General features: G+C 40.6%; 1 protein-coding gene across 1 annotated transcript; it reads right to left on the bottom strand.

Annotated features, from left to right (window-relative positions):
• Positions 1–4,379: 4,379 nt before the first annotated feature.
• Positions 4,380–11,524, bottom strand: LOC100567673 (urotensin-2 receptor). Its single transcript, XM_003225006.4, has 2 exons — positions 8,638–11,524; positions 4,380–5,280 (listed from the first exon to the last, which is right to left on the bottom strand). Exon 1 carries the CDS (start codon positions 9,657–9,659, stop codon positions 8,649–8,651), a length of 1,011 nt encoding a protein of 336 aa, XP_003225054.2. The 5' UTR covers positions 9,660–11,524; the 3' UTR covers positions 4,380–5,280; positions 8,638–8,648.
• Between the last annotated feature and the right edge of the window lie 2,601 nt (positions 11,525–14,125).

A 14,125-nucleotide genomic window follows, 5' to 3' on the forward strand; every position in this document is an offset into this window, starting at 1 on the left:
AACCTTTTTGGTCATTGCAATGGCACATTGTACATGTAATTACTAGGATGCCAGCTATTACCTTTTGCAGAGGAACAGAACAAAGATGAAGATTTTTAGGAACCTGAATACTATAGCCAACATTAACCCAGTGATGTATTTTTATTTTTTGAAGGGTTTTGATGCTGAGGCAAGGTGGGGTGGGGGAGAGAGTTGAATTGTAAATCTAAGTCCTAGTCATTATGATTGTAACTTTTAAGTACCATGGTTCTTTTCAGATCAATTCTCTGTAATCTCCAGATCTAGAAGGCGGAAAGTAGGTTTTCATGAAGGCATATTATCTTCCACACTTTTAAAATTCTTCCATGGAGGACTACCAGGGTCTGTAAACTATATTCCAGATGAAGAACCTGGCAAAACCACCTCTGAGTAACCTTCATATTAAATTTATGGGGAGTTAATAAACCAATAAGTGACACACAAAGAAAGAAAAGCTGCCTCGGTGTCTCCAGAGGGCAGTAGTGGGCTTGAAACCAATGATTTGCAGTGACTAAACCCAAATTTTCATCAGCATCTGGAGTGAAGGAAGTTTCAGCTGTTGGATTTTTGCCTTTCCTATAGCTTTATAAGTCTACATATCCAATCTAATTTCTGTGTGTTTGCGACACTAATGCCTGACAAAGAGATTGCATTTGGGATGTAGGTGAATTGTATGTACTTCATACAATCCACCTTCACAAGAACCCTTTAAAATAGACAGAAATTAGTCTGTAGGTCTAGGATTACTTATCTTTTTTTATTTTTCTTGAGTGTGGAAGCAGTTTTCCCTCAATGGTATTTCATATCCTCTAATATTTCCTAGATGAAATGGGGATATGCGGCCAAGGAAATCGGACTCAGCCAGAAGGATGCTGCAGTCAAGTCTATTATTGGCATCTGTTCAGACGCTTGGTACTTTTGGGGAAATTACTATACATTAACTTTAATATATAAATGAAAATATAAAAAGTCTTGATATATGTTTGTTTGTGCATATATATATATATATATATGGAGAGAGAGAGAGAGGGAGGGAGAGAGTCATCACGAACGGCAATCACTCGCAGCCAAGTATGATCATAAATGACAGTGAAGACCCATTTTGGATCTGCATGGTCTTGGACATAGATTTCCAGATAGAAGGCAGTCATGACAGGGGTTTGCTTGATGCGCCTTCCCCTTGGCATATTTCTCTCTTTCACCCTCCGTTCGTGCCTCTTCAAAATCCATAACACTGTTGATAACAGTTGACCACCACTTACAAAGCGTGAATGCCAGGGCTTCCTAGTTCTTGGTGTTTATTCCATATTTTTAAAGGTTAACTTCAAGTCCATCTTTAAAGAGTAAGACAAAGTTTAAGTACAATTGTGCTTGCAATATTCAATTATAGCTGGCTCCATAGAACCTAGAAAGAGGTACTATCGACAGAAATGCAAGATGGGTGATAACTACCTTAGCAAATATAAAAGTACATGTAAAAAAGATATATGGAAATTGGTTGTAAGTATCGAATTACTATTTTCACCTGCAAGGAAGTAACTCAAAAGATTATTGCATTTCTATTTTAATGCCCAGATTAAAATTTCAGTTTTTTCCAAAGTTATCCAAAGACATGACTTTTCCAAATACTTTCCTATATATTACAGTTCTCACACATTCCTCCTGCTGGATTATGCTGATGAAAGGATTTTTGAATTTTTAAACTAAAAGGTAACTTTTCCAGACTCTGTACTTGACTAACCGCCATGTAAACCCAGTCACAATCCTCTGACTAGCATTCACTTTGCTTCTTTTTGCCAACTTGTATTAAAAAAAGGAATTTTATATTGTCTGAGTTTCAGAAAAATCTTTAAACTTGGAAATGACTATTTGGAGGAAAATATGTTGTGGTTTCTATGCAGAAGTGAGTGTGATCTCCAAGTTTTTTTTTTCTGACGGGAAATTAAAGTTGAAGCACCCCTCCATCCCTTTGAACTGTGGAAAATTCCAGGAAAGTGAAATATATATTTATGCATGTGTATATATATCTGGTGGTTTTGTTTCTAAAGGATTTCCAGTGAACCTCAACAGCAAAGCAGATCAAAGCCTTTAAGATGGCACCTTAAAGACTAACCAATTTATTGCAGTGTGAGTTTTTATAAGTGAGGAATTACTTCATCTGGACCCTGAGGTTGCCGAGAAAGGTATTTCAGTCCAGATGGTTGTGTTGATCCTTTTACAACACAATTCACAAAGGAAAAGTATTAATAAATGGCTCCAAGAAAAACAGCTGTGGCCAATAGAGGAGCCAGGGCAGCACAAAGATGGACAGGTTACTTTTTGGACTGGAACTTCTCAAATTTCCAGAAAGTTTAGCCAGTAGATTTTGGGAGTTGTAGTTAGGTAAAGTAATTGTCAAATCCTTGGAAATGCATCAGATCAAACTGTCTCTATGTATATGTACCTTATTTACCTGGTGGCAAAACTGGCTGGGGGGATTCTGGAAACTGTAGTCCAAAATGTAATTTTCCCAGGCAATATTTCAATCAGCAGCCCACCAGATATTGTTGGATTGTAGCCAGTAATGAGGAATGCTGGGATATGTAGTACGATAATGTGGAGAGTGCCAAACTATGGTTTAATATACTAACATCCCTTTTTTTACATGTTAGTATCTGATTAATACACGAATCAGTTCCTGAATGTGTGTAAGAGCAAAATATAGCTAAGGGTTGTATTTTTTTTTCATGAAACAACTAATAAGACTTCCAATATGTCTTGAAACAGGCAAGTAATAATGTGAGATACAAGTGGCAGCAGGAGCAAAACTACTCCTATTTCCATGACAATGAAGCACAGCAATGTTGACACAAAGAATATGTTGGAAATAGCAAGCTTCGCAAGCCTCCTATATTAGTTATTTGTTATGTATATATGTATATATTGGTATGATTTTTTTCCTTAACTCTATGTTGTTTGAGATTGTGGGAGGGACTACAAATTATGCAACCAGATCAAGGACTACTACGACTGAGACTCCATTTTAGAAGTCAGTATAGTTGAGTATAGTATGGAGTCAGTATGCATCAGTTAGTCAGTACAGTATATAGTTGAGTTGAGTATGCTGCAGAAGTCAGTCAGTATGCATTAGAAGTTAGTTAAGAACAGTATGCATCAGAAGAGAGTGTTAATCTGTATGCAACAGAGAAGAGACTGAAACAATGCTTAAAGAACAAACTGTTTAAACTTTGAACCAATAAGCAATGTAATTGTATGCAGAATACATAAAGTTTTGTAAGTAAATCAACTATCTTAACTTTAAACAAAGTCTCTTGAGAGCATGATATATAAATAGAAGCAATATATTTATAGATAGAAGCAATATATTTATTGGAAAGTAGATATTTTTGGGGCAACTGAAATAACACGTCTGAAGATCTTTTATACACACACACACACACACACACACACACAGTATATATATCAGATCTTCAGACGTGTTATTTCAGTTGCCCCAAAAAATCTACTTTCCAATAAATATATTGCTTCTATCTATCATCTATCTATCTGTCTGTCTGTCTGTCTGTCTGTCTGTCTGTCTGTCTCTAATGCATTGGCATATCTTTGTTCCTAATACTTCAAAGAGAAAACCAGGGATATCAATCTAACAACTGAGAAACCTAAATTGCCTTGCATGGATACTAGTGGATATTATTTTCCAGTACGGAGAAGATCGACTCAAGCGAGTTTTTAACTCTTCTCAGGAAGATCATACTTTACAAAAAGGTTATGATTATTACAAATAGTGTGAATGCCAACTGATCTCCAAAAAGAGTCACGCTTCCAAATGGCTATGGAGATTCTGGCTTTCCAAACGGTTATAATCTCTAACAAGCCATGCTTTTCCAAAAGAATAATGGTGAAATCTTGACACAGCAATACGGTAATTGTCATGATCACTCACTCATGCCATCGAACTATCAGCCCTGGCATAGAACCCATGGCCTTTGGCCAAAAGCTGCAAGGACATACGAAAGGGCCATGAAAGTCAATTGCCTCGAGGTGGGAGAAGGTGGGCTCTGGTATGTGGGAAAGGTGCCAGGACCTTTGGGTGATTTATGATGATGTAGCTTAGACCCTATATATATGGGCAGGATTGAAAGGTTCTTGCATTTCGAACATTAAGTGTGTGGTAACTTTAGCTGCTGTGCGTCTTGGCATATTCTTTCCAGTGAAGGCTAAACCCATAGCAACACAGTTGGAGCAAAGAATCCTGACAGTAATATACAGGAAAAGTATAAACTATGGATGAATATGTACATGACCATACATTGAACAAGATTTCCTTTTGAAGTCACATAAAGACGTAAACAAGCAAGAAACACTTTTCAGAATGTAGCAGTTTATTACCAGTCTGTTTCTTTGTGGGGGGAAATACATTATATCCAACCAAGCAAATTATAACAATAAGAATACTAGCTTATTTATTTATATCTCTCTTTCCTCTCCTAAAGGAGACTCAAAGCAGCTTATAAATGCATGTAGAAACTAAGGCTGGGGAGTTACAATCAGAAACAATTTTGGATGGAAAGGTCCTGATTCTGGTTTTGTCTTCGGAAGAAAGTGCCTAATTTGCTGCAGATTTATAGAAAAGTTTTCATTTGTTCAGAAATTTTAATCAAATGTTGAGAGTCAACACGGAGTAGTGGTCTGAGCATTGGATTTGACATTGGAGACCAGAGTTTGAATCCTTGCTCTGCCATGGAAACCACTGGGTGACATAATGAAGAATACTTCATGACTTGGTTACTGTGAGTTTTCCGGGCTGTCTGGCCATGTTCCAGAAGCATTCTCTCCTGACATTTCGCCCACATCTATGGCAGGCATCCTCAGAGGTTGTGAGATCTGTTGGAAACTAAACAAGTGGGGTTTATATATCTGGAATGTCCAGGGTGGGAGAAATAACTCTTGTCTGTTTGAGGCAAGTGTGGATGTTGCAATTTGCCAGCTTGATTAGCATTGAAAAACCTTGCAGCTTCAAAGCCTGGCTGATTCTCTGCCTGGGGGGCTCCTTTGTTGGAAGGTGTTCGCTGGCCCTGATTGTGTCTTGTCTGGACCTTCCATCTGTAAGCACTTGATCTTCAGGCTGACGTGTCTAACCATGTCTTTGTCCATAAAGATAATTGGCATGTTATAGTTTAGAGAAGGGCAAGCAGAAGGTTTGAATGTGTCGAAAGAGTCCAATATTTTGATCTTCAGCCGGTCATATTTCCAAGACAGCCACTGTCAAACAAAGACACAAACAAAAACTTGAGGTAGTTCAAATAACTCTTCTTGAATCTATAGCTCTAGGAATTCAAAATATGGTGTTTGGGAAGATTGGAACGTACGTAGACTTGCAATGATTCAAAGAGTTTCCTTCACATGATTTGTCTCCGGACAAGCCATTTGGTTTCTGCAGAATTAACAGTGAATAAAAAGAAGATGGAGCCGTGGAAAGGTATTAATTAAAATAAGGGGGAAAAGGAAGGACATGGTGTGAAGGAAATATTAGACAGGATGGCAAGGTTGGCACTACCATGAATGGATTGCAAAATCCCAAATGCACATTAGTAAGTCAATCCAAAGGTGCAATTATATAGGCCAAGCTGCTGTTGCCTATAGAACAGACATGGGTCAACTTCGTCTCTCCAGGTGTTTTGGACTCCAACTCCCACAATTCCTAACAGCCTCAGGCCCTTTCCTTTTCCGCTTAAGCGGCTGAGGGGGAAAAGGAAGGGGCCTGAGGCTGTTAGGAATTGTGGGAGTTGGAGTCCAAAACATCTGGAAGGACCAAGTTGGCCCATGTCTGGGCTACAGCAAAAAGGAATATATATACCTGCTTTTTCTGTAATTTTGTAACACTCAAACAAGGAATTTTATTTAATTTTTTATCCCCCAAAATTTAGAATTTAATTTTCCATGCTGTACATTCCCCTCCTCAAAGGGAAAAAAACCCTTCACAAAACATCTTAAAATTAAATTAATACGAATGCAATTTAATTAAAAATTCTCCAATTTTTAACACAAAAGAAGATTTTAAAATCTCTTAGGAGTTTCATAAATATTGCTTTAAAAATGCTGGACTGGATTATCCTCTGATTATCTACATAAACTTTCTATACTTCCATCAATTTTCAATCCATTTATTCTAAGCCTAGCAAAAATCCTATAGTCAGCTAGAGTCCCGTAGAGTTCGATAGATCTAAAAATGACTCAATCTGGTTGCTATGCGTAGTCTCTCTTTCCTATTATGACAGCCCTAATAAACCATTTGTTAATATTCTCTTACACTAAATGCAATTATAGTTACAGCGTAAGAGATAAAAAGGTATATATACATAGACACATTTTAGAATAGCTGTAAGTTAGCATATCTCCCTGCCACTCCTGTGTATTTTGTTCTTAAAATGATACCTTCTGCATTTTCTAGGCCTGATATCAAAGAAATAGATATTCAATTTTAGAAATTTATTTGTCCTGATTCAATTTTTTTTGTGCTGATAAGGAATTGTATTTAAATATGTATATTGAAATCTTCATAAACAGTAGACTCTCAGGGTTGCTGTGAATTTTCCAGGGTGTCTGGCCATGTTCCAGAAGCATTCTCTCCTGACATTTCAGCCTCATCTATGGCAGGCATCCTCAGAGGTTGTGAGATGTATTGGAAACTAAGGAAGTGGGATTTATATATCTGGAAAAGCCTGTTTGAGGCAAGTGTGAATCCCTCCTAACAAAGAATTTCCCTAGGCAAGAAGCAGCCAGTCTTTGAAGCTACAAGATTATTCAGTGCTAATCAAGGTGGCCAACTGCAACACTCACACTTGCCTCAAACAGACAAGAGTATTTTCTCCCATCCTAGACTGTGTGAGAAGGCCCTGAGAGTCTACTGTATCTTTTGTCTTGCAGCCCACCACCCTCACCACCCTCTTTTCTCTGTCCCTTCCACTACTTATCAAACTTCAGGACTTATGGATAGGGAAGGAGCCCCCGATGGCGTAGTGGACTAAAGCTTCGTGACTTGAAGGTTGGGTTGCTGACCTGAAAGCTGCCAGGTTCGATTCCCATCCGGGGAGAGTGCAGATGAGCTCCCTCTATCAGCTCCAGCTCCATGCAGGGACATGAGAGAAGCCTCCCACAAGGACGGTAAAACATCAAAACATCCAGGCGTCCCCTGGGCAACGTCCTTGCAGACGGCCAATTCTCTCACTCCAGAAGCAACTCAAGTTGCTCCTGACATGAAAAAAAATGGAAAGGGAAGCAGTAAAACCAAAATATTGCAATCTATGGCTTTCTGTACCTCTGCTATAGAATTTAGCAGACAACGGGGTTCTTCTGAGGAAAGAGTGGAAATACCCCATCGATAAAATACCAACCCTCTTCCATATACAAATTGTTTCTTTTTCCAGAAGCACGAGGAAACTGGACCGGAGAAAACCTTTTGTGGAAATTATTAAATTGCTCACCAGGATGACCCTGATGATAAGACAGTGGTGACTGGGAGAAATTAAACTAATTCTTAACTTTTGATCAGCAACAAAGACTATTTTAAACAAAATCTGTTTTTTAGGATTCAATTGGCTTTGCAGATGGTAGAGCCCAATCCATGCTAAAGCCATATAAAGGAGGCAATGGTAACATATAAGGGATTGCTAAGGGAAGCAATCAGTTTGTAAATAAGTATATGTGTATTGCTTCACATATAAATGGCAATTCAGTTTTCAAATGCAGAAGTATTTCTGGTCACTTTCCTTTTTAAACTATGTTATTTACAACAGAGGGGCAGATTTTTGGTTGGGTTTTTGTCCCTGCTTCTCAAGAGTTGCAACACAGAAAATTGTGTAGCCTGAGACCTGTTGAAAATACTGCTTCCTTGTTTAATTCATTATTGCCCATTTCTAGTCATTGCAAATAATTTAAAATGATTTAGCAAATTAACAAATTGGTCCAGAAACAAATTGATATTCTTTACATTAGAATTTTGTACTTATATTTTTAATTTTAGCTAAGTCATTTTTTAAGGATCGATGTTCCCATGTTGTTGCTGATCAATTTCTAAGAAGCCCAAGAAATCAAGGATTCTGATGATGATGATAACAAGGTCTATTATTATTATTATTATTATTATTATTATTATTATTATTATTATTATCATTATGACACAGCAAACAAGATAGATATGCTGGATTTCATATCACAAAATCACAAGTTGAACACTTCCCAAGTGTCTAGGACTGTGTGATGTATTTTCGGATGATGTGTGCAGATCCCAGCAGGGTGACCTTTTGCAGTTGGCAGATTGTAATTTTGTTTATTATTATTATTATTATTATTATTATTATTATTATTATTATTATTGTTGTTGTTGTTGTTGTTGTAATTTTGTCTATTATTATTATTATTATTATTATTTGTGATTTACAAGTGGAGAATTAGAATTTGGAATTAGCAACACCCCGAAGGAGGTCCCTACCCTTGATGATAGTGATCCAAAGGAGTTCTGTATCCAATTTTTGCCCTCGACAATGTGCCTTAACCCACAATATGCAGCACACGGATCAATACCCATCCCAGACCCCTTACGCACCACCAATTCCTTACTTATTTTCTGCTCAGACATCTTCTCCACCTTCTCCTGGAGTCCTAGCTCTGCTTTGGAGACATCTCAGGGAAGGATGTGAAGTTCCCCGCTGGCGAGCGCGCAGGTACTCCCGGTAGTTGCGAGTTAATAAGGTGTAGAGGAAAGGGTTGATGCAGCTGTTGCCGTATGTCAAGCAGGTCACCAAGTGGTTGATGGAGATTTCTGTTTGGACTGGCAAACGGGCAGCCGATGGGCAGTAAAGGGGCAGGAGCTGCCAGATCCAGAAGGGCAAATAGCAAGCCCAAAAGGCCAGGACAATGATGAGGATGAGGAGGAAGACACGGTTCTTGGGAGTGCGGCCCAAGCCACCATGGGTCTGCGACATCCAGTAAGTCCTTGCCAGGCGCCAGTAGAGGGACCCGATGACCACTCCGGGAGCCACGATGCTGGTACTGAAAAGGATGCTCAAGTAGAGCCTGTACTGCTCCTCGCTCCAGGTTGGGGAGCAGAGACGCCGAACGATAGCTCCGTCCCCCACCGCACGCTCCTCTTGGTGGATCATCACCATCATGGGGAGCGTCAAGGCAAAGGACAGGAGCCAGATGGCCACAGCCAGGGGCCGGCGACATCTCCCAGCATGGCTCGCAGCCTGGAAGGGGTGCGCCACCGCGCTATAGCGTTCGCAGCTCATTAGGGTGAGCAAGAAGATGCTGGCGTGCATGGTGAGGAGGTCCAGGCTGAGCAGGATCCGGCAGCCCACCTCCCCAAAAGGCCAGTCCTTCACCAGCCCATTGTGGACAATGAAAGGAGCCGTGGAGAGATACAGCAGATCAGCTAGGGCCAGGTTGACCAAGTGGACGCGCAGCGAGGAGGCCGACGGGGAGGCCCGCACAATGGCCAAGGTGTAGAGGTTCCCAGCCACCCCCGTGGCACACATCAGGCTCAGCACGGCTCCTAGGGCTGCGGCCGATTCTGCACCCTCCGACAAAGAGGCATTGACTAAGGGCACCCATAGAGAAAGGTTGGTGGCTGATGGCTCCATAGGTCTTCTCAAGGGTAGCACATCAAGTACAATGTCCTGAGGTCCTTACTGAGCTGAGAAAGACTGACTAAAGAGATATGGTGTTGACTACTACCTTGTCCTGGTACCCAGGTCCACAGAAGAAGAAGAGAGAAAGAGAGATTGAGAGAGAGAACAGGGTCTTCAAGTTTGCTCATATAAAACAATATGGACGAGTGAGTGGAGAGTACATTCCCCTCACTATTGAGAAAGTACAATTCAAAGGCTCTCGCTAATCATTCAGTCTAATTAACAATTCCTTGACACTCAATCATTGCAAGGGAATTATTGTTGAGCTGCATGTCTGTCCAAGTCCCTACTCACCATTTAACCTGTTGCTCCGTCTCATTGTTTTCATTCACTCCAACTCATCTTGGTGACCTGGCTTGAGATTGTAAATGACGATGACCTGGGCGTTTCCAATCTTCCTTGTGTCTCTTGTAATAGATGAAAAGGGTCACTGCTCCACATTGAACTCTAGAGGTCTTGCTTATTCTGTTTTCTTGTTCTTTTGCTCCATGTGTTTGAATCTGGTAACGGTGCAAAGAGGAGTCCAGTGTATATGCTTGCGAGCAAAGGATCTGCGTGTGTCTGTCTGGGACTGCAAATACTCTTCTCTCACATTCCTTGCACCCTGCTAGTGTTGGTATGTCGGGGTCGAACCATGGCCTGGCCCCTCTCAGGGAGCAAAGCTCTCAGCTCCTGTCCGCACAGAGGAACCTGTTTATCTCATCCCTGGGGTTGGGATTTTGACAGCGTGTCAGCTAAAGGGGCTACGGGGCGGGTGATGGGACAGCGCCCGGGGGTCCGATTGGTCCGGAGATTGGAACATTGTCGCCCCCCACTCCCCTCCTTTCTCCCCCCACCAACGTAACCCCAAGCAGACAGACAGTCCAAGTCTAGCACCCTGCTGGCATAACCATGCAGCTTTCCATGGAATTATGCCAACCGGGAGGGAGGAAAAATAACCAAGAGATACAAAGACAGAAGGAGACTGTACGGATCAATGGACAAAAGAAACTCATGCAAAAAAGCAGGCACTCATGAGAAAAAGAAAGACAGACAAAAAGAAAAGCATAGAGGCGAACAGAATATAGTTGGTTCTTCTATAGACTTATCACAAGTTGTCATTTCTAGCCCTAATTCCAGAAGCAAATAGCGTAAACGTTCCCGATTTTATTCTTAACGGAGAGTGTACCTACTCACTTCAAGAGGCAAAGGGATGGAGATTCAGGATGGGCCTCCTTTGTCCTTGAGCTGAGGTGCATTCCATGTTTGTACCAACAATAATGAAGACCAAATTGGCTCTGAACATGTGGCAAGAAAGTTGCCCTCGTTACTGAGCAAGTATAATCGAAGGACTTCAAGTCCCCATCCAGTTGAATCAGACGTTCATCAAAACCCAGATAGTTATTCAAAGGGAATTACTGTCTGAAACATAGACATGCAATGATAGAGTGCCCCTCCTTATAATAGGTAACATTTATTCAACATACAGTATGCCTAACTGCTATATTTTATTTAGGAAGTTATTTTTCAGTGGGAAAATGGCCTGAGTTGAACATATCAAAAGGCTTCATTTAAAAGAGAACCTACACAACTAACCACTATGGAATGTTGGGCTAGGAGTCTACTCAGCCATGGAAATTGTTTTGTTGACCTTGGGGAATCACACTCTCTCAGCCTCAGAGGAAGGCAATGGCAAAAACTCCCTGAACAAATCTTGCCATGAAAACCCCCTGAATCCTACTCCACCACCCAAACCATTACTACACACTGGACAGTTGTATAGGTTCTCTTTCCCTGTCTCAAAAATGACTTGAACTCACACACCAACAAATAAATAGAAGTTTTCTAGTCTGTCAGCTATCATTTATGTCTTACTAAATTTATGTTGCTCTTGCCAAAGGCAGTGCTTCAAAAAGACCAATGAATGTGACTCATATAAGGGTGGAAATAATTATTCAGCTATCATCAGAAGGGCTGAGCCCCCTGTTGTACAATGGGTTAAACTCTTGTGCCGGCAGGACTGCTGACTGATGGGTCGGTGATTCGAATCCGGAGAGAACGGGTGAGCTCCTCTGTCAGCTCCAGCACCCCATGCAGAGACATGAGAGAAGCCACCCACAAAAATGGTAAAACATTAAAACATCCAGACATCCCTTGGGCAACATCCTTGCAGACGGCCAATTCTTTCACACCAAAAGAGACTTACAGTTTCTCAAGTTGCTCCTGACACGGAAAAAAAAATCAGAAGTGCTGCTAAAATTGATACATTTGGGGGCTGAAATATGAAGCCACAGCATCTTCGCCTTTTTTCTCATCTCAGAGAGTGTGATGTATGTTGTGTCTTCTGGACACTATGGAAAGCTAATGGAGAGAAAATCGTTTTCTTGTGGTTTGTCTTCTGTTTTTGTTGTTTGTTTGTTTGTTGTTGCCTGCTCTTTAAATTGACAAAACCAAAGAGGTTCCTTTAGAACCTGGGTGTTTATTATACTTCAGCATCATTTCTAATTTTTAAAAAATTGCAAAAGTTACTCTACTTTTTTAAAAAAAATTTTTAAAAAACCCTCTACTTTTAATCAGACATAGCAATTGTATGCCAAACCAAGTAAAATTACAATAGTTTTATGTTCAGTAATAAACAAAGTATCTTGCAATTTGTAAGTTAGTATTGCACTTTTCATTTTTTTCAAAAATTTCAATTTATTTCCCAGAGAAAGGAGGAGAGAACTTGCATTCCTCATCCTCAGCTTGAAAATTTCTAGAAATTTTACTTCTCTACCTAAGTGTATAAAATACAGAATAATATGTCCCTCCAGGTAAAATGATTCTAGTTTGTTTACAGTAGAAGTGGGGTAGGAATGGCATACATTGTCTGTATCATTCTCACAATAACCCTGTGAGGTAGGTTACCTGGCTGGGAGATTCTGGGAATTGTAATTTAAAAGAGTAGTGTCTATGTCCTGGATCTGACTAAGAAAGAATGGTTTGTTCCATGGTCACCCAGTGAGTTTTGTGGCTCCTGTCTAACTTCAACAGTCTGACCATTACACCGCAATGGCATGGACTTTGCTAAGGATAATATGGGCAGATATTTGTCATGGAAAGTGTTGACTCATGCTTTGCTCCTAATTAGATTTTATATGGAAGTTTTGATGCCCAGCTCACAACTTGCTGCCTCCCAGACCCCGAAAAGACTTTGTGCAAGGAGTCCATTTACGTAGGGGAAAGAGACTGAACTTTTCCAACACTTCTGTTCTGAGTAATTTTCAGGAAAAGTCCCACTGAGATGAAAGTGATGGCAGCAGGACTCAAGGAAGCACTGAGTCCTTGCCCGCACAAACACTTATTTGCTGAACCTCCAGCTTTTGACACTCAATCTGGAAGTTCCCACACATAGCATTCATTCAGTGTCACCCCCCAAAGCATTGTGATCTCATGTCTCTGGCAAAGACATTATGCATTATTAGACTAGAAATGACAGTTAGCAATGCACACGTCACTTGGTTGTATGATGGAGACGTGTGCAATTCTTGTGCAAACTGGGGAGGAGCACCATCTGTCTTTGGTTAGCGTGCTTGTATAAGTTGTACTGAAACAGTATATCATTCAACTGTCTGCATTTGCCTTGAATGCACATGGATTGTAACACAAAGTCGGAAAAAGTGACCTTTCTGAATTGCATCTCTCAGAATCCCACAACCAGGTTGACCACTAGTTGTAGTTGTAGACCAAAGGTCTTTTCCAAGGCATCCTGTGCTAGGTTGTGTATTCACAAATATGCCAGAAACAGGGGCAAGCAGGAAAGGATTTGCGATATATTGGCATGGCTTTAATTCTCTTAACTTGCCGTATATGTTGAGATATTGAAAGTAGAGGGAGAAGGATTGAGAGAGAAAGAGAAATTGGGATGAGTAGTAACTTGGGTTGCTAGAGTGAACACTAGGAAGGGTTCCTATATCTTCGCCGGTTGCATAGAAAATAAAATTTCATAGGCATTGCTTCTAACCTGCTTGCATGACAAGCAACAGCCTCTGAAATTCCCCTTGCTACACAACCAATAAAGGTATAGCATCCCTCTCTAATCTGTTTTCTGTGTTTTGTGTCTTTATGTTGCCCATTGACTCTGAATTCCATATTTTAGCAAGGTGGTTTTGCCATGCCTTCCTCTGAAATGTAGCTTACAACACCTGATATTCACTGGCAGTCTCTCATCCCAGTATGAGCCGGGGCTGCCCCTTCTTAGCTTCCAAGATCAGACAGGATTTGGTGCCTCTTTCAGATACTCTTATCTTGCTCTTCATACACATTGATACCACGATCTGTCTCTATTGTCTCCCTGCCCTTAGAAATCCCCCTGGACAATATCTGCCTTCATATTCCCCCACAAGCATTTTTGGCCAGTCACTGGCTTGATCCGAAAAGAGGTTATTCCTGGCTTGAAT

The sequence above is a fragment of the Anolis carolinensis genome, chromosome 6 (assembly GCF_035594765.1).
Source record: "Anolis carolinensis isolate JA03-04 chromosome 6, rAnoCar3.1.pri, whole genome shotgun sequence".
Lineage (NCBI taxonomy): Eukaryota > Metazoa > Chordata > Lepidosauria > Squamata > Dactyloidae > Anolis > Anolis carolinensis.

Bases quoted from the DNA above. Each gene is read 5' to 3' on its own strand.
- LOC100567673 (XM_003225006.4), bottom strand. From the start codon at position 9,659: ATGGAGCCATCAGCCACCAACCTTTCTCTATGGGTGCCCTTAGTCAAT.